General features: G+C 37.3%; 1 protein-coding gene across 2 annotated transcripts; it reads right to left on the reverse strand.

The window, feature by feature from the left end:
- Positions 1 to 4,590: 4,590 nt before the first annotated feature.
- Positions 4,591 to 10,600, reverse strand: dnaja3b (DnaJ heat shock protein family (Hsp40) member A3b). Of its 2 annotated transcripts, none has more exons than XR_007932437.1 (12): positions 10,358 to 10,600; positions 9,086 to 9,219; positions 8,906 to 8,989; positions 7,686 to 7,886; positions 7,455 to 7,607; positions 7,229 to 7,376; positions 7,068 to 7,132; positions 5,798 to 5,926; positions 5,596 to 5,711; positions 5,421 to 5,518; positions 5,153 to 5,300; positions 4,591 to 4,921 (listed from the first exon to the last, which is right to left on the reverse strand). XR_007932437.1 is itself a non-coding variant. In XM_051911067.1 (12 exons), the coding sequence occupies exons 1-11, from the start codon at positions 10,557 to 10,559 to the stop codon at positions 5,198 to 5,200; spliced, it is 1,437 nt and encodes a 478-aa protein (XP_051767027.1). In that variant the 5' UTR covers positions 10,560 to 10,600; the 3' UTR covers positions 4,591 to 4,921; positions 5,153 to 5,197. The 2 variants fall into 2 exon arrangements, 1 of the variants encoding a protein (XP_051767027.1); XM_051911067.1 differs by having other exon boundaries at positions 5,153 to 5,304.
- Between the last annotated feature and the right edge of the window lie 11,381 nt (positions 10,601 to 21,981).

Below are 21,981 nucleotides of genomic sequence, written 5' to 3' on the forward strand. Positions count from 1 at the left end.
TTTTTTATATCATTTTAGACTTCTAATTCGTGACTGTTGTTTTGCTCCCTCCTCTGTGCTTCCACGTTCATCAGTGCATCATGTGTCAGGTCAGAGTTCACTCTTTCGCTGTAAGTAGACGTGCGTACGGCCGTCTTACGGAGCCGTGTGGTTATCTTTTATGATGGATAGTTGCACTTTTTTGGGCTTCAAAATCTCATCCTCTATTTACTGCCATTATAACGCTTAGGAGAGTTATGTACATTACATTATGTAATATAACTCTGATTGTATTCTGTCATTGTATAAGAAACAATATCACCGCCCACTCACTATTGCACGTGTGTTTTGAAAACATTATCCATATAAAACTGTCATTTACAGACAAAGCATTATGAAATCATTTACTTTTTTGTTTGTGATGCAGCTACTGTCAGATTCAACACAGTTGGCTGCTTCATCTTTCAACAAAAGTTTCTTTGCGAACTCTCTATAACACTGTGCCTCATATACAAAAAAAATGCTCCGAACAAACATACAATCCTCCAACGTGATCCGGGACGCCATTAAAATAAACCATCCACTTGTCAGCCTTTAAGTGACTGAATGTCAGTGGGCGGGGCCTATGGTGTGATGATGTAAATTTATTCGTTAATGTCTCATTCTGGAGGCAGTCATATGCAAATGTATTTGCCCGTGTGACATCACAGATCCCTCAAAATGAGCTGTTTTGGAGATTGATTAAATAAATGCTTATAAACAGATGATTATATTATATTATATTATTAGATTATATTATTAAGAAAATGATTATAAAGAGGAGGATGTTTTAAGCTATGAAACTTGCAGAATGTTTAAATGGTACAAAGACCTCTTATATGTCAAAAGATCAAGGCAAATTTGATTTCTCATGTCATGACCCCTTTAAGATAACTATTTTTTTTCTTTGGTGAAGAACATTTTAATCATCTGAAACCTTTTTCTACTATAAAGAACCTTTGTGCAAATAAAATATTCCATATTAAAGTTTATTCATGGAACCATTGATGCCAATAAGGACCTATAATTTTTAAGAGTGTATCTAATCAAATTAAATTTTTAAGTATGCGAAAGTGTCCAAGTACTTCTTGGCCACTGTAATTCTTTAATCTGCTTTTACAAGCTTTCATTCACTTCTCGTGGAGTATGATGGTTTGGGGTCTGGAATTTTTTTTTATTACCATACACCCCCATATTCTGTCAGTGGGAATGGTGGCAATCCAGTAATTTGTTGCCTTGATCAGAGCTTTGCCGGTCCTGTAGAAAGCCTGCCATTAAGCAGGGGAGAGATATATATCAGTGTAGAGAAGTGTGTGTACAGAGACCAGTGCTACACAGGGCGCTGGCCCAGGAAGAACCACTCTATTGCCCTCCACCCACTTCACATTACACACACACACTTAAAGTAATCAGAGCTCACTACTGTACTTTATGTTCCTCAGTCAGCCACACAAAGGAGCCCTTCTCCCCTTTGCTGCCCTACCAGAAGAGAGCCGCCAACCACAGTCTGAACGTCCACTTTAATACCTGTTTCCATCTCAATGGAATGGAAGCACATCAAACTATCAAATACCCAACCAGAAAATACATGGTGAAAAGGTTTGAACATTATGTGCTAACATTTTACTGGAAGCCTGCAATAATGCATTTGATGAAGAACTTGCTTTTTGACTGTGACAAAGGATTAGTTCACTTTAAAATGAAAATTACCCCAAGATTTACTCACCCTCAAGCCATCCTAGGTGTTTATGACTTTATTCTTTCTGATGAACACAATCAGAGATAAATATCCTGACGCATCAAAGCTTTATAATGGTTTGAAGCTCAAGAAAGTGCATCCATCCATCATAAACATACTCCACATGGCTCCAAGAGGTTAATAAAGGCCTACTGAAGCGAAGCGATGCGTTTGTCTAAGAAAAATATCCATAAAATATCTAGCTTCCGCCAGACCGCCTTCCGTATTCAACTTAGGAAGAAAGTGTTACGCCTCTCGCAGTTCAAAATGCTTATGCTACGTCTTACGCCTTCTGTATTCAATTTACGAAAAAAGCGTAAATGACGTTTCGTAAGTTGAATACAGAAGGTGGTCTGGCAGAAGCTAGATATTTTACTTTATAACTTGTTAAATATGGATATTTTTCTTACACAAACCCATCGCTTTGCTTCAGAAGGCTTTATTAACCCCTCGGAGCAGTGTGGAGTACGTTTATGATGGATGGATGCACTTTCTTGAGCTTCAAACTTGTTGCCCCCGTTCACTGCCATTATAAAGCTTGGATGCGTCAGGATATTTATTAATATAACTCCGATTGTGTTCATCAGAAAAAAGAAAGTCATATACACTTAGGATGGCTTGAGGGTGAGTAAATCTTAGGGTAATTTTTTTTATTTTAAAGTGAACTAATCCTTTAAAAAAGTATTTTTTCTAAGCACGTTCAACAGCTATAAAGATGACGCTGCCATGTGAACTACAACGTCAGCCGTGTCATTGTTCTCTGAGTCAGTGAAACAATGCTCATTTTTTTGTTCTATCTATTAATTTATTTAGAAAAAAATGCAATTAATTTATAAAATGACTTAAATACAGCTTTTCTATGATAAGAAGGTTTTAGTTAATGAATTAAAGTTAATTTCAATATTTTTGGAAGCATTAAGCAGTTTTGTTAAAATATTTGTATATTATTCATATATTTTAATATATGATTTATTATATAACCATTATATAACCATCTATATTTAACCATTTTGTCAAAAAAAAAGAAAGAAAAAAAAGTATCTCTAAAAAAATTTTGTACAAAATTGTGTACATTCACATGTATTTATACGGGCTGTTAAAATTTTATTTAAAGTACATTATTTCATTTTTACACAAGTTTTAGTCATGAAAACTCTACACTCAACTGACCATAAAGTGTATTATAAGGGATAATGAATGCAATATAACGCTTACAGGCATACAGGCTTACTGCGTTACCAATTATATTGTATATGTTTGCTCATAGTTCTCTCTATATGGAGTTGTAATTCACCCTTTTTTGACCTGTCTATGTAATCCTACAGCTCCTGCCTGAGGTGCATATATACAAGCAGCAGTGTGTAAGTGTCTTTAGACCATTTTGACTGGGCTAGAATGTCTGTATATAATGACCTACATACTACAACCTACAGGTTTATACATTACCCATTCATTCAGTATGGCTGCCTATTGACTTAAGAATTTAAGGGTTTCGCTTTAAGGCAGGTCAGTTAGTGTGCCGTACATTATTTACTTTTGTAGTTCACATTTCTTCGGCTTTGTAAAGACACAGTGACGAGTGATAGACTTTGAGTATCCAAGGAGCAACGAAGAACAAACACAACCACGGATTGACATTCCTCCGTACGCAGTCTCTTTCTGGGCTTCCTCTGGGCAAAGCTACTGTGTATTGGAGTGTCAGTTGGGTATGTGGAGCCAGTGTCTGTACTTAGGAGTCTCTGTACATTGACGTTGCTGTGATGGTCCTGCTGTTTTGGAGACCAGATTGACATGCATTTATACAACTCCAGATTCCACTTCTCATCCTCAAAGTCCAGGGACTGTCTCCCAGTCAAAACAACAAATCAAGGGTTGACGCCACTATGGTTGAAAGACTTGTGAAGTCACTTTGTGTAGCTTAATATCTAGTTTTCCAGTTTGTCCAGACAGTGGACATTCTATAAGGATAGATTTTTTAGACAGATAGATAAGCCCAGAAGAAACACTGACGTCTCCATATTGTTTACAATGCGCTCAAGTAAAAGCCACAAGGGACCAGTGGAATAACAAAAACATGGTGGAAATCAATATTCATGAAAGCACAGGAGGTTCTGACTCTAATAGGGACGGAATGAGATCCAGAACAGAACTAGTAAGAGACCTAACCAGGGCTACAAGGATTTAAGTTTAATGTCAGATATGACGTTTCAGTGCTTAAATAATTCTGACATTTATTCAGACTTTCTCGTTCACTCGCCTCTCAGAAATGCAGTCTTTAATTATCAAAGAAAGGCCTCCACCTAGTGGAGAGGAAAGACGGTGATAATGAGAGCGCTTGTTTCGTGGTTAAATCGAGGTCAAAAGTGTTTTTGAACAAAATCAAGTTTTTTTTTGTTACGTATATACCTATAATAGTGCGACATATACCGTCAGTACTTACGTTTTTTACGAAGCGTCTTCTGATATTGATCCTGTCAGAAAGCGGTCGAGCAGCTCACTAGACCCGGAACTTGTGTTTGCGCGCGTCTTTTTGCCTCCAATTAATTTTCGATTTGAAAAAATAAAATAAAAAAATAAATACATTTATTTATTTTAGTAGATTGCTTTTTCAGCGAAATTTATTTCAAGAAAAACATTTTGCTTAAATAAATTGTTATTTTAGCAGACTTGTTATATTCTGTTTACAGAATAAAAACATCAATTATGAAGCAAATGTATTCAAAGAATACAATTTTATATAATGTAGTCACAGCTATAGGGTTGCTGTGTGACGAGCCTAGAAATGCTCTTTAGCCTTGACTATTTTAACAATAAAACAGCCTTTCATATTAGTGTTAACTGTATAACTTAATTTTTATTACAGTTTTGTTTGTTAGTGTATAACAAAACATATTTCTTGACTTAATTTATTCAGACATTCCCCTTAAAAAACAACAGCATACACCAAACGGCACACATTTAGCACAGAGAGCCCAGATGTCATCATCAGGCTGAGAACTGGTGGAGTTAAGCTTCACTTTGAATCCTTAATTTTAAAGGATCAGAAATTGCCTCTTCTGTATTTAAGCTGTGTGAGCAGATGTAACACGACGTGTGATTGGAGATGTCCTCTGCTGGGTGAAAGCCCTTCGTTCTTGTACTCCTTTCATACTTCTTGTCTTTAGCCTTCAAACAGAATAGAAAAATACAAGATTGTTTACCTGGATGAAAAGAAAATACTAATTTGTACTGGAAATACTCATTAACTTGACTGATGTATCAAAAGCAGCTTGTGATGGTTTAAAAGACACTGATTGAAAATTCTCAAAACTAGCAATAGGACATTGGGTATGTTTTAGTAGCCCACTTTTGGAATCTATAGTGGTTTTAAAAATTGAATATGCTGTTCATACACACCAAGTCTACACTAAAACATCACAAGACTGCGTCCTTCCATGATCTTCAGGTGAATATCTTCTTCAGTTTAGAGAAAAATCCCCCTTCCTCTTTCTCTGGCTCTTCCTCTCTGCTCTTCCCTGATTCTGATGTCTGTCCAGCTTGAGAACTACCTGAATAAACACAAACATTTAGCAAAACAGCTAAAGGAAAGTAAGTTTGAGCTAAGAGTAGGCAGATTACTTTGCATTAATGTTGTCAGTGTGTATGAAGGTGTTTGTTGATCTACCGGTGGCTGGTCTGGTTACTCCAGTAACAGTTCCCTCCACATCCATCTCATCCTCTGCATAACTTAAGAGCAGCGTTCTCTGCTTGTGTGTCAGTTTCCTGTAGATGATCCATGAGATTCATTAGAAACACAAACTGGAAGTGCATATAGGCATGTGTCTGTGAAAGTCTCTTACTTAGGAATTTTGATTTTGATATATACATAATGGTCTCCATAGCCAAAGCTATTAATGCGTGGGATGCCTTTTCCTGCCAGTTTGATCTTATGGTCTGTTTGAATGCCTGGGGGAATCTGCAAGAAACACATTTCCTCTTTTAGTCATAAAATACGATGATGAATTCCACTGAGGCTCAATAAAAGTGCTTTTATTTTCTAACCGCAATGTCGATGGTGCTGTACAGGCCCTGTGCTCTGGCTGTTCCCCCTAGAATCGCCTGCGCTACTGAAATCATCACATCCGAGTGGATATCAGCCCCATCACGACGAAACACTGGACTCCTCTGGACCTGCAACACAGGAAGTGACATACACACACATGAAAATTGCTTAGAATAAACAAGAGAGAAAACAATAAGTGCAGAGCAAAATTAGAAATTAACAACAACAATAAGCAATTTAATAAATAGGAAAAATTTGCCAAGAAAACACTAATTAAATGTAATATAAGAGTAAAGAAAATAAAGTAAACAAGTAGTATAAAATGAAATTATTTTAATGGAAATTAAAATGTGTAAAATCACAAATAAAATAAACGTTCAATATTTTCAATATTAGGAAAATTAGCAAATTTAATAATTAGTAAAAAATTACAAGAATAATATTAATTTAGTGAGAGTTACAAAAGATATAAATGTATATAACATTAGAAAAAAAAAATATATATATAAAGTATAAAATGAAAAAAAAAACCCACTAGTTTAAATTAAAATACAATGTACAATTAAATAAAAAACAAAAAACAAAAGAATAATAAAAGCAGCATGAAATTAACAATTAGCAAATTTAATAAACAGGAATGTGTTTTCTCCATAAATTAGAGTTACTAAAAGTAAAATAACAGTATAGAATGTAAAGTAAACAAATAGTATAAAATGAAATAAAACAAAAACCTAATGCAAGTTAAAATAAGTATAAAATCAAATAAAATTATTAAAGATTGTGGAGATTTAAAGAATTAGCTAATTTAATAAATAACAAATTTTATAAATAGGAATAAATTGCGAAGAAAATATTAACAGGAGTTTCTAAAAGGGATAGTAAAGGTAAAGAAATGTTTATAATAGTAGATAAAGAAAAATATATAAAATGACTAAATATGCCAATATTTGTAAAAATGATCAGACCCCAAAAAGTATATGAATACTTATGATAAACTTAAAAAAATATAAGAATGCCACTAAATTACATAAAATATCAAACATAGCTGTAATTTAAAATCACAAGAAAAGCATTTCAAAAAAGTTTGTTAGGGTGTTAATTCATAAAATTATACATATACAGTTCAAAATATTATTTGGACACTTCCACACTTTTCTTAGTGGAACATGTCCATAGTTCATTTGATTTTTTTTTAATGTAATGTTAAGTGTCCAAATATTTCTTGGACTTTTTTAGAAACGGGGGCATTGGGGGAAAAACCTAACTCACCCTGAATGTGATATAAATGTATTTCTTCCCGACCGGCACCTTAACTGTCTGCCCGTCTTCTATACCTAAAACACATCCACAATAGACAGTCAGTACCTCGTACGTTCACCACAGTTCATTCTGTGCACTTACTAGATATACAGTCAGTCATAGACACACACCTGCAGGCACAGGTACCATGACGGTCTGTTTCTGTTTGGTTTGTCCAGTTGCCCGGCACATAATGCAAGGGGTGATGATGATAGAGCCTCGCCCACCACACCGCCTACACGTTGAGCGCATCATAAATGGTCCGGTGTTAATAGATTCCTGCATAAAAGAGTAAATTATTAAAAAAATTAAGGAAAATAAATATGGTTACTAATACTGTTTCTTTGGCATCCTCACCATGCCTGTGCCATTGCAATAGTGACACTGTGACACTTTAGTTCCCGGCTCATGACCTTTTCCGTCACAGCGTGGACAGGCGTCGTCTATGTTGACCGTTATCTCCTTATTCACGCCCTTGGCAGCCTGCATGAACGTCAGCTCCATAACAAACTACGGAGAGAGAGGGTTCAGATGGTGGGAATTTAAAGAGGAACACAAATGAGGGACAGTCGTCGCTGCGTGTCTCACTTCAGGTGCCTGTTCAAACATGGAGTTGAGGTCTCCAAAGCCACGCCCCCCTGCAAACTCTCCAAAGATCTTCCTGAACAGCTCTTCTGGGTCCACGGTAGCCCCGCCTCTCCAGTACTGCTGCTGCCCCGCCCCACTCGCGCTCGGACCGGCAGAACCGTACGTGTCATACTGCTTCCTCTTCAGCTCATCACTGAGGATCTATAGACACAAAACAGCAAAAACACACCTTATTAAAAATCCTGATGAATTTCAAGAAAAAAAATTCACCTCTGAGTCCTTAATCTTAAATTCATTGGAAGTCTTTGGGATGTCCTGGAGTAGACTTTACAGAGTGCTCACCTCTTGCATTGTCAATACAAGATCTTGACCAAAAGTCGATACACGTCTTGATGGAAATAAATTAAATTATTGTTATTTCCATCAAGAGGTGCACCAGTTTTTGGACAGGATCTTCATCTGTTGATCAAAGGTGACAGTAAAGACATATGTAATGTAATGTTACAAAAGATTTTGAAATAAATTATATTTTTTAAACATTCTATTCATCAAATAATCCTGAAAAAAATGTATCAGTTTCCACAATATTACACAGCACAACTGTTTTCAATATTAATAATAATTAATGTTTCTTGAGCAAATCAACATATTAGAATTTGATTTCTGAAGGATCATGTGACACTGAAGAGTAATGATGCTGAAAATTCAGCTTTGCCATCACAGAAATAAATTATATTTTAACATACTATAAATTCAAATGTTATTTTAAATTGTAATAATATTTAATTTACAATATATCTGTTTTTGGTGTATTTTGGATCAAAATAAGGCAGGATTTATAAGCATTAAGGGATTTCTGTAAACATTTTTTACAAAATCATACCTAAAACTTCAAAACAGTAATGTAAACGTATTAAATATAAAGATAAGTATTACATTTAATTATATTACAATTCGCATAAAGCCTCTGTAAAATCTTTTACAATGAGATTTGGGTGGAGGGAATGTGCTTAATAATTGTCCTGAAAATACTGTCACATTAGAAAAAAATCAATGGTACTAAAAAAGGCTTAATTTTTCTTAATGCAAAAAAATAATTAAGTATTTTACCTATCAATTTTGGTGTAAAATATAGCCCAAACAGGCTTAAATTTCACCCAATATCAGATTAATGTAATGCAAGACATTTAGAGGAAAAATGAACATTACATTTTCCTCACCTCATAGGCTTCTGCCAGCTTGGCAAACTTCTCTTTAGCTTCAGGGTCATCTGGGTTGGTGTCTGGATGGTATTTCTTGGCCAACTGTGAGAAAATACTCATGTTAAACTCTCATGTGAACCATCCTTCGAAAAGTGAAACAAATGCCATGTGAAACAAATGCCATATGGGTTGTCAAACCTGGTAGTAGGCTTTCTTAATCTCTTTCTGAGAGGCAGTCCGAGGAACCCCCAAAACTTCATAGAAATCCTGCTGATGGCACCCAGAAGTAGTGTGGAAGAAATGAGAGCTGAAAACACTGTGGCTCTTCAACACTGAAAAACACAAACACACACTCAACATCAATATAAGACCATTATTAAAACATTTTATGCCACTTTATTGAAAACTGTCACTATCGTTATCTCTTTTATTGGTTGCAAAATAGGGAGCAATGAAATGTCAGTCAGTGGGAATTTCTCAATGGTTCTTTCTGCAGTTTACATAATCACACCAGTAGGTGGCGACAAGTGTATTATGAGTGAATCATTGAATTATTCACTGCCTACTTGTATGTGGTTCCGAATTCAGCGACTGAATCATTAAGGAACAAAACTTCTCCTTATGATTGAATCATTCACTCAACCAAAAACACTAAGGCTGCATCCAAGATCGCATACTTCCCTACTATATAGTAGGTGAAAATCAGTATGTGACAAAAGAGCTACGTCCAAATTCACAGTACTCATAAAGGAGTAGGCAAAAAGTACCTGAATGACCTACTTCCGGCGAGATTCTGAAGTATGCATATGATGGACACTTTACTATCCCATGAGGCCACGGGAGAGGATTTGTGAATGGCAGTGAAGCGATGTAACCGACGCTGGTAGGTCACGTGATAATGACAACATGGTGGACGTAGTACGTCCGAATTATATTCATACTACACACACATACTATATAGAACGTAATTTTTTAGCAGTTGTTAAGTAATTACTTATTTAAAATAATCACCTACTCAAGACAGTATGCGATTTCGGACGCAGCCTAATTTATTTAGCCGCTACTGTATCCTGTATGCTGTTTATCCAGCCATGAGTTTGTTTGGAAATAATTTCTTTGGTGGCGCAAAAACAGATAAAGTAAGTGAATATTCTATTTCTACCTAAAATGTAACTCAACGTTAAGTTCTTTTTTAGTGAACTGTTGCATAAAATATCAAACATTCGATCTTAAATCCAAGTTACCACACTTTTACGTTAGGGACAATATTGTTACCATCATACATTTTGGTAAGGACACTTATATTGGCAATTATGTCTGTCAGTTGCATCATCTCTTTTAACTTTTCCAATACCACTGACGTAAAAGGACAAATATGTCCAGAAAAGTGTGATATGTTAGAACTGATATATTTATGCAAAATAACAAGCTTGTTCCACAAGTTCATAGTGACTGCTTTGATAAGCTCACCTGGTACCCCCTTCAATGTCACACATCCTCTGTGCCTCCAGCAGCTTAAATTACCCCCCGTCACATAACTACGCGTCCAGCATATCCTCAAAGCCCCAATATCTCCTTGTCTAGAGGACTTTAAAAGTGCAAAGGTGCCGCGAAGTCCAGGTAAACCGCCTGACAGCCAACGTGTAGTACAGAGAGCACTGGAGGCTGCCATGTTTACATCGCTCTATGGGCCGGCTGTGTACTGCGCATGCGCTTGGGGTTTGGTTATCATTTACAATTGTTTTGCGGCTTTTCACCACTAGATGGCGTAGTATAAACACAGTTTGGGGAGCTGACAACTGGTTTGATGTTTAGGTGTATACAATAGCTTTTTTGTATACAAAATGGTTAGCAGTGATGTATACAATAGGTATACAAGCCATTTCTGTAAGTTAATTCAAACACTAGCCTATATTAACCCTATAAAGCCTGTATTATATTTGCTATGCAATTTTCCAAGGCCTCTAAATGATCAACATGATCAAAACCTTGGTGAAAACCCGTCAAACACACTCTACTACGTGCTTTCTGTCATCTGATTGGTAGTTTATGCTTTTTTTTTAGCAAGTAAAGAATAATTCCTCTTTTAGAATAATTCTAAAAGTGTACACCTTCAGGTCATGACATAAATTGTCTTTTTACTAATATTGACTGATTTTTATAATGTAATGTGATTTGTATAAGAATAACTGGTAACATTTTATAATAAGGTTTATTAGTTAAACATTAGTTAATGTATTAACTAATTAATGTATGAACTAATCATGAGCAATACATTTGTTACTCATTGAGAAATAAAAGGTGCCATCTGATATTTATTTACAAGTAGTCTGCTATATATATATATATATATATATATATATATATATATATGCATGTATAACATGTAATATATATCCTGGGAATCTAAACTACTATTTTTTTTTTAGCAAAGCTGGAGTCAAAACCAGAACCAAGACTAGACCCCCTGAGGCCCAGACCCCAAGACCATCAAGACCTCTTTACAGTAATGACTTCATTTGTATTTCCACATTTCTTTCCCACTGTACAGAAAGACTGCTGCCATAGCCAGGGGACATAGTCAGGAGTTAAACTAGCATTTTAACAGACCTGAGGTTTCTTGAGGAGGGAAAAAGATGTTTTGAACAGCGTATACTGTACTCATAAAATCCCACAATTTCCACAAAACATAAGTGTGGTCTAACCCTGGCTCTGTTTAATACGGAGCAGTGCGGTGCTGCCGGCCTGTGGCGACTGGGGTTTGGGCGGCACTAAGACCCCCTGGTTATGATGTCATAATGACTGTGGCTGATGTCATGATGAGCCTGGTTACTGGTTGGACGCAAAGGCTTGTGTGTGTGGTGAGTTTAACCGCTGCGCCTCTTATGCCACCTCCGCAGGCAGAAATACGCCCGTTTCTCTGTGAGAAAGAGCTGTTTTATTTGAAATAGGGAAGAGATGTCATCCCAGAGATGACATCGTTTGCTTATGTCATCTCTGGGAATCCTGAACAGGATGTATTTTATGTTTAAGTTTGTAAACTCCACTGAGATAATTATTGTCTCTATTAAACAGACATTTTTGAGTGGGCATAGGTTCAGACCCAGGCATAGTTCATCCTTCTCTTTCAACGTAAAATTTAACAATCCCCAATCACCCTCAGTAAAAACAAGCATGGCTAACATGTGTGTTGAATTAAGAAAGTCCCACTGCTCTACAGCTCTCAACTGCTTTCAATTGTTCCCTTGTGCTCTTTCACACACGTAGACACTCGTTCTTTTGCTGATGGTTGCACACATGCTCGAGATAGACATGAAAAAGAAGTTTGCTTAATTGCATTTAATATGCACTTGTACTTCAAATCTTAAAAGTATATATTTATATATATATTTAAAGTACTGTACTGGCAGATAGCATAACATTAATGAAATAAAACTGCACTTAGTGCACTTTTAAAACTTAAGTGCACTTTTAAAATGTGCACATTGTAATGATGTCATATTAAAAGTTTTACTTTAAAGGACATTTTACTTTAAATTATATCAGTTACTGAGCACCACAAACAAACAGCAGCTGCCTTTTACAGTTCCTCCTGAACAAAACAATGTACTTATGCTGCATTCACGCCATGTTTTAACCGTAATTACTAGATGGCAACCCGTGACGTCCTCAGACTCGGATTTATACGCTTCTATGTCAATACTATCAACGCTGAAATGAATCTGCAGCAGTCAGGTGGTACAAGTAAGAGCTCTGTAAGTTGTGCATGTTCATTATTATTGTAATGTTATGTGCTTTGAGACATGAGGTAATTTAATGGTGCCTCTCATGGTGCTTTGCAGACTCTGCTGTGTGTGTTCATCTGTTTTGAAGGAGGTGTGGCTTTGGAGACGCTCTGAAGGGAGGGTGGGATCTTATGCTTTCAAAGCTAGCTTGCTATTGCTAGCCTTTAGCTACCTTTAAATAGCTACCTTTAAAGTTAATACATTTTTAGTCTACTAAAGTGTAACTTCATCATTAGAATGTGAAATTACAAATACATTTAAATAAATTACATACAACTTAAAAAAAAAAATTGACATTAAAGTATATTTTCGTATAATGCTTGTCACTACATTCGGCAGTACACTTTAACCATATTTCAAAGACAACAGAAGTATGCAATTACATATAACGATGTACTAAGTGGATCACAAAGCACTCTAAAGTTGGGCTAATTGCATTTAAAGGCACAATATGTAATATTTCGCCACTAGAGGTCACTTATTCAAAACAAAGGCGTAGCTTGATGACGCCTTGATTTCGCTTAATCATGGGGGATGTTGTCTTCACCTCACAGCCGGTGGAAAAGAATCCAACGTGACAAAATAGTGTTTTTTTTCTGAGGCATTGTAAAAACATGGTACTCGTGGAAAATCAAGAAAATGAGATTCAAACAATAAAACTAACAGTGTTGAGCTATATAACAATGATTCGTTTTCTGTCGATGAATGTATCCAAACAGTTGTTTCCTAATAAAACCTAATAAAACATATAATATATTAAAGCGTCTTTGGTGTTTCCATAGTTTCTACAAATGGACGCATGCACATGGTCCATGTAATAGCAAGTAATCTCCACAACGAGCTGCACAATTTAAGATATCAATCATGTGTGAAGCACAAATAGTGTGGGATGTGCTATGCGCCAAATTTGGTGATGTAGTTAGGAGATGGTTCAATTCTCTAACCTTTGTATAACGACTAGTAATAGTGATGACTGCTCAATGTTGTACAAATATACAATGTGCCCAACCTTGTCTAAAAATGTCCTTCAGCTGAAATATATGATTTATTTGTGGAGCAAGACAGATTGACAGTTGGCTCTGATCAGAAGCTGGTGTGGTAAAGCTGTCACAAAGGAACTTTATTGCGGTAATTGTGTTTTTTTCCAGCTAGGGTGAGAGCGGGTATGTGGGAACCGAGTGGAGGCTATGACCTTTCATTAAAATGAGCCCCAAAAACTCATTAAAGACCGAGGCAAGGCGTTCTTTCACATGATTATATGCTTGTTCCTTAAACATTTCGCTTTATTAAATGTCTTTAAAGCAGGATCAGTGTTTGCTGTGTGTGTGTACTGTATGTGAATGAACGCATTTCAGACATTCAGTTGGATCCACAGTGTATATATGGTATGGGGGAGGTTGTTATGCTTGACCCATGGTAGTTAGGAAGCATCTGGTGTTGCCATAGTGCCATTATTCTGGTTAAGAACCGCCCACTTCGACAGGAAGAGACCTTTGAACTGACATTTAAGCGACCAACCACAGTTTGTTTGGTTTGGATGTGCTGTGTTTGTCTGAACTAGTTGATACCACAAAATTAGATTGAAAAAAAAAAAAAAAAAACTAATTTAAAATGTGTTAAAACCAAAGAGTCAGATCGTAACTGCTGATTTTTAGCCAACTCTTGACTTTTTGTGTGGAACATGTATTAAACAGTGAGTGAATGGTGCCATACATGGCCTGAGAAGAAAAGAATCAGAAAGACAGAAAGGGAAAAAGAGGGAAGCAGTGCGGTCATGGAGAAATGAAGGGAGATGCGATCTCAGAGAAGTCACAACACAGCAGGCTAACCGTAATCACAGAGTACGACACCAGCCTTTCAACGTCCATAAAATGGAATTTTCACAGGCCAAATAACTACAATCTTGCGGCATTTGTGTGTGTGTGTGAATCTGTTTCCCATTACTCCCATTCCCTTCATTCCCAGTTCCAATACTCGTATTGGCTCTGATCACTGCCACATGCGGGTCGAGGGGCAGAGCGAGGAGGGATCAAAGGTCGGAGGTCAGAGGGATGTTGCTCGTTTTCAAGAATTAACCGTAATTCAGCGTTAGATTATAGAGCTATTACGTAGATTATGTCCTTTCCAACCAAGGCCACACATCACCCCTGCATTAAACAGAGGGATAGAGTTACTGAGCATGTATTTATGTGCTGCAGGAACACATACATTTGTGCAGCAGCCTGATCTAGGGTCACTCTTTTGTAGTTTATAATAACTTGATTTGTGTAAGCGTGTTCAGTATGGCAGGGTTAAAGTCTTTACAATGGTTAGAATAACATGAAGAAAGTATTATGAGACTGAGCGGAGAGCAAGTGTTTCCTAATCCTGGAGCACCCCCAAGACTTCTTGTAATTTCGCTCATGAGCATGTGTTGAATCAGGTGTGCAAGGGAAGGTAGGCATCCAAAATGTGCAGCGTTAAGGTTTCTCCAGGGCCAAGATTGGAGAACATGTCTCTAAATAAAAAATGAAGGGCTCACACTATATGGTTCAGTCTTCAATAGGGTTTCCTTGCCTCAGCTATCCACCTTACCATCTTAATGACCTTGACATTGCCAAGTAGGACATATTACTAGATCAACATCCTTGGAACAACATTCCTAAAACCAAGGGTGTTCATTCCTGCTCTTGGAGATTTACCATCCTGCTGAGTGTATGTTTGTAAATGAACCCCAAAGCCTTGATCATCTGGAAAGAGCAAGACTGAGAACCTCAAGTACGAAACAATCAAATTTTTAGATATATGAAAAGAGGTTATGGTGCAGGCAAATTAGCAAAATTTTCTAGGTGAAAAGGGTTGGCTGTCTTTTGTCAGTAGTGTAGTGTTGTATGAAGCTTGACAGCTCACACAGAAATCACTTTAAAACCAAGCAGCTTTCTGTTGGTCAATACAGTATATCCATGTGACTAATTTGAACCTGTGTCGAAATCTGTGTGAGGAAATCTTTCAAAATTATGGTGGATTCCTATTTAAAGCTGCAGTCCGTAAGTTTTGCCTCTTTGTCGCCATCTCTGTTTGAAACCCGCAATTGCAGTTATTTGTGCAATTATCATCTTTACGTGGGTTGTGCATCGGCACGACTCCTCAGCGTGGATTAATCTAATATTTTGAGGAGTAACATTATGTGTGGGCTGTCAGTCTCCGCACTGATGTGGATACTGTACTTCAGAATCACAGATTCTACATCTTGGAAGTATGACCAAAATAAGAATTTTCACCAGAAAATGTCATCCGAACAAGCAAGTAACATGTCTGCCACTTTTGTTCTGACCACTGAAGACTTGGTAGTTGAGTAACTTGATGGGGACACTAGTAAACCAGCATCCAAAATACAATGTATGCTAGTGAACAGCCATGCTAGTGTTTAGAGCAAGATTAATTGAGAACTATATTTATTATTGGTGTTTTATTTAGGCAGCAAGTACTGATGTAACTCATATATCCATCATCTAATAGGTCTCAAGTTTTGTTTTGATGTACTGTAACTGAATTGTAAGTCCTGTGAGAAGGAAAAAGGAGGAAAAATAGATCCTCCAGGGTGGGGTGTTTTGGACCTAGTTCATTATCAATACACAGCCCAGATTTTTTTCCCCATGAGTTTGGAAACAAACCTACAGCAGATGGATAGACTTTATAAACTGTCTGTATTGGGGACAGATTCAGACCTGCATCAAGTGAGTGTTTTGGTCAAGTCCCAAATGGTGCCTTGATTATAGCTGTTTCAATCAGAGGAACATTGTTTTAGCCACATGCACAGCGATTACAGAGGTTGACCGAAAATTGGAAAAGGAAACCATTGCTTCTTGTAAAGACTCAACTTGTTTTGCAAAGGAAAAAAGGCTGTTGGTAGACACCAGCAGGAGGCAAACATGAAAAAAAAAAATTCTAGCAACCAATGATCGAACTGTAAAAGCAGCTTTCGTAAAGTTTCTCATTACCCATTTTGACTCATTACTCTCTTGTTTGTGTAAAGATACTATCATCTACAGTTCCGGAATGGCAAGATTATAAACTTATAATCGAGGAGTATAAATAAAACACAATAAACTGGTCACAGTATTTCAGTCCTATCCTTTGTGACTCCATTTAGGGAGAGTTATCCGCCGTGTGTTCTTGTTATAGGTCAGGCAAAGGCCTTTTTTACTACAATGGGCATTTGACAAACAGTTCCTTTCATTCTCTTTAAACATATAATTAGACGAAAATGCCACAAGACAGAATCAAAGCCAGGCCCATAATTAGTGTAAAAGTGTAAAAGTAGTTTTGCCTCGTCTTGATTGGTTAGTTTCTGGTGCGAGGTGACAGATCCCTAAATCACTAAAAGCTCGTGTGAACCCTGTCTCTTTCTCTTCTCTCATGGCTGCCCTCTCGTCTAGAGCCTCTGAAACATAAACAGTATATTTGGTGACGGTGTGTGGGGTTTGTCAGATTTATGGGCATCAAACTTTGAGTAGAGGAGGGAAAACTCACAGCGGGTGAGTTCGGTACACCCTGCTAACTCTGGAACATCTTAAGGAAATTTAGGAGGAACTTCGGAAACAAAGTTGGTAACTTTAATTAAACAACTGTGAATCCCATCAAGTAACTTTTGAGCAATAAAATTGTCCTCTGAGTTGAGGAATGAGGAGATCAATGATGGTGGCACATTCAATGCAAGATTTTGTAGTAGTTTTTTGTGTCTGGGGAAGCAACAAAAGGCAAGAAAAGGCGTTTCAGTGATGTTCTTCTCAGCCAGGCTGGCCTTGACCTCCGACCCCATAATGCAGGGGAACCCGTGCAGTGTTGCGTTCCCAATGCAGCTTCTTGGTGGCTGGGTAATCTCAGAGGTTATGCTCCCTGTGGGAACAAGGCTCCCGGGTTCCTCTTTAGGCCAGAGATGACTTGTAAAACATGGCCACAGGAGAGAGATAGGCCACTTTGACCTGACATTAAACTGTAGATTCTCAGACCAAGACTAATAACTTATAACTTAGTGCTTCCTAACTACTCTCTTGTTAAAATCTATCTGGTTCTGTGCCTGATTTCAGGAACATTGTGTAGATAATTCATCTATACATATATCTGAGATCTATTAGCTATTTTAAGGCATCATCCTAACTAAAACGGCCCATCATAAGTGAAATTTTTAAAGAGATTTTAAATCTCGATATAGGCAGCGACTCTATATCTGTGCAGCATACAGATCCTCAGGTGAGCCTGGCTTGATTTCTATAGAGTATAATCAAAGCCCTTTCAAGGAAAGTCTGTTCGTTTGGCGGTCATATTTGCAACGCCTCCGGGCAGCTATATTGGGCATCCAAGACCAAGTCCTATCTACTTGAATGGGGGAATCCTAAAAACTCAAAAATTGCTTGCTGAACTCACAATTAAATAACATATTTCAAATCAGCAACAAAATCTGACATGAACTGACCATAAAAGTTGTTTTTTATGCCCAAATAGTGTTAAAAAAACTTCTATCGGCATCTGCAGTTACACAATAACTTTACCAATAAGCGATTTGCTCTGTTATTTAGAAGGCAGGACTTATTCCACCATATTGTGTGCTGCACTTTCTCGTAAGTAATATGAGTAATGCATCTTTGGTGTAATATTAGCATCTTGCTAAGCTAACAGTATGATGTTCCATTAACCATAAAAAACTCTTTACCCACAAATATTAGGTCTTTTTTATATAAGTCAACTCGACTTGTTTATCCTTTTGAATGTTTTGTTTATATTTGTCTATTCGTAGGCTTGTTGCAGTGTATTTTGGGATTGCATTCTATGCAGAAGAATCCAAGTACAGGTCTCTGCAGGACAGCAATGATCAGTGGGCGAGGCCATAAACAGAGGGGCGTTTTTGAGAGCGTTACCTGATTTGCCCACGTCAGAGTGTGGGTAGGGTTTAGGGGGTGGGGTCCGGTGAAGGGGATCATTTTCATTGCATGATATATAAACACCCACCAGTTTGAAAACACCCACAAATACAGAAACGCCCACTTTTGTTCCACAGAGACCTCATATTCGATGAATCCACCTTATTTTTAATGTGGTGCGCCCCTTTGTAACTTGAATGTGTCGAGGCTTCCGGTCTCATTCGCTTTCAGTTATTTTAGTTGTACAAAAACTGTCCATTATATTATTTTAATTTATTATCATAATCATAAACACACTGGTTTGTAGAGTAAATTATTTTACCATTTACTGCATTCTTACAGTTATTTACCTTTAGTGGCTAATGAATCGGAAATTTGTACATTCACAGAAAATAGCTTACTTCCACATTGCAAAAGGTGGTACATGGGATGATGTCTTAGATTTTAGCCAAAAGAAAGTATCTTATTTTATGCTTCTGAGCTTTAAGGACAGTCTTCATTTTGGGAGACTGAAGCCTAAAACACGGTCTAGGCAGGCAGTTCACTTAGTTTTGGAAGTTATTATGTTCTGTAAGGAGAGTTGTTGCTATTTCAGTCTATAGATGCACATAAATGCATCTCTTTGTGTGTGTGTGTTCTGCATCTAAGTAAACAACCAGCTGAGAGGCCTAACAGACCTTTAATGCAGCTGTCAAAATTCACAACTCCCACAATGCAAACATCACAGTCTAAACCTCTCACACTTGCTGACCATTATTCCCCTGAGCTGTTCTTTTGAAATCCATCTCAGAAAAAAGCGGAAATCCAACAGTCTGGTGGTAATTGCTACGATTGATGATGATTCGTTTTTTACGACAACATAATTTAAACAGCATTCCTTTTTAGAGTTACTGTTAATTATTGGTGCTCTTCAGCCAAGCCGTATAAAACTGTCCTGTTCAGTTCAGTCAAATAACCCTCATAAATCTTTTTTTTTTTTTTTTGGAAGCCTTGAAAAGTACATTTTGGACCTTTGTCCCAATAAAACATATCGTATCTGCACTTTTACTTATGGCCCATTACTCCACCTTGGCTCTGATCAGCTATGGGGTAAATGGCCTCATCTACACAGATGGAAACACTGAGCTCAGAGCACTGCAATTTAGCTATGAGAAAAAATGAGACTAGACTGTGTGTGTGTGTGCGTGTGTGTGTTTGTCTATTTATGTGTGTGTCCTGTGTGTGAAAAATAGGCGATCAAGTTGCAGTGCACTGTGCGTGTGTGTGTGTGTGTGTGTGTGCGCGAGAATGATCCTATGCAGATCTTGGTGAACCTTTCTAGATTTTAGTCTCACATTGGCATGTAAGGCAGAGCAAGATACAAATATGTATTTCAGTCTTAATCACTAAGGTGATAAAAATGAGGGTAAAGGGAATTTTATTTATATTAAGAGATGAGAATTGTGGCATTTCATTTGTGTTTAGCACTCATTTTATGGTTGCTGTTTTTAACTGATTTCTCAATCTTTTAGTGCAGGCATTCCCAAACATTTTGTCAGCTGAACTGCTTTTACTTGTAGTAGCCCTTGGGATTTTAAGTTAAAGGCACAATGTGCAATTTTCGCCGCTAGAGGTCGCTTATTCAAAGCAAAGGCGTAGCTTGATGATGCCTTGATTTTGCAGACTCATGGGAGGTGTTGTCTTCACGTCTACAGCCAGTGGGAAAGAATCCGACGGGACTCGGGCATTAATCATATTCATGGATGAGGTAATGTATTAAAGCTTTATTAACATTACTGTAGTATGAAGCAGGGTGTGGTTGAAAGCCGTTGGAGCGGAATGAGACCGCTGAAGCGATTGCTAATGAGATACAAGCGTGACACTCGGCTCGAGAGCAGTGGAGCTTTTATTATGCCACAGTTGCCGCTTCTGCTTCTTCTGATCATGCGTTTGTGGGGTAAAGCAGGACTGTTGTCATATTTGATACATTTGTGTGTTGAAAGTTGTTATAATGCTACTCTGTGCGTTCGCTCGGCGGCCACTATGAGACACTTTTTGTACACTGCAGTAAGCTAGATCGATATTAGTCATGGAACAAGATTAGTAAACTACTCTGCTTTATCAGGCTGGAAACTATATCACTCGATCATCTTTGTTTCTGGTTTTCTTTGCAACAAATGATGTGTTTTGGTAAACACTGTTATAAAGACCACAAACTCACACAAAAAGCCAAGAGTCAAACTGCCGACTAAAGGAAACACTGATCACCAAAATGGTGACCAAACATTTCCAATAATACAACATCTAAACCTCTGTTAATTCTCAAAAAGAACTTCTGCTGAGATCTTGAGAGATTTATTGTCTTCTTTTATTTTCAGTTGATTTCAGGCTGTGTGGCTTTAAGTCAGTTGTAGTTGTGTTTCATTTTCTGAGAGTGCAAGAATTATGTTGAACCAACATCACATTGTAACATTGATTCAATGTCATTACCATTGATTTTTTTTTTTTGTTGAAATTTCAAATTTTTTTCAACATTAATTGTAGGTGCAAAAGTGATATTGATTCAATGCAGTTAACATTGACACATTAACATTGATTTAACATTATTTCGATCATTGCTTGCTATCTGGGTAATGTGCGTATTTTGCATAGAAAGGAGGTGGTTAGTGAATAATATAAGTTTATGCACAGCGATACAACTGTTTCATGAATTCACAGACTCTTTCTATTTCACTTTGTGTTTCACATCTTTGCCACATATTGTTAATGAGCTGGAACTTTACATTGCATTTACAGCTGGTCAGTTTCACGACAGCGAAAGGTGTGAGATCATAGAAGAAGAAAGTGTTGAAGAAAAGGAGGACAAAGGGAGCGAGTAAATGCCTGGAATCACAGGGGTGCATTGTTCAGTTCTGTTGAAACAGCTGTGCTGTTAGATTTGAAGAGTTTAGTTTGTACGGTGACCTACGATTGTTAGTCATCTTATTGGAATAATGACTGAGGAAAGGTTTATATAAACAGACTGCATACACACGCTCACACACGTGCGCATGTACACACTCAAAGCAGAATCCAGCTATACGCAGTTTGACTGGAACGCTGAGGTGAACGTGTTCTGTTGTTTTAGGAAACATTCCAGGTACTTCTTCTGGCTTATTTTGGACCTTGAAATGAAGTGTGCTAGGATAGACTGCCAACATGTCGAATGGTATAGAAAAAGCAGAGGGAGACAAGCACATAAAGACATGTAGTTGGAGGAAAGGTGAAAGAGTGCAACCTCTTTGAGCTGATGAACGTTTTAATGTGAGACATGAACGGCGCCATGGAGTATCTGGCATTTAGGTCCAGCTCAGATTAATCTACATTAAATCAAATCTCTCGCCATAATTCAGAAACATAGTATAAAGTGGTACATGACACTTTCCATTAA

This window comes from Ctenopharyngodon idella, chromosome 10 (assembly GCF_019924925.1).
Source record: "Ctenopharyngodon idella isolate HZGC_01 chromosome 10, HZGC01, whole genome shotgun sequence".
Lineage (NCBI taxonomy): Eukaryota > Metazoa > Chordata > Actinopteri > Cypriniformes > Xenocyprididae > Ctenopharyngodon > Ctenopharyngodon idella.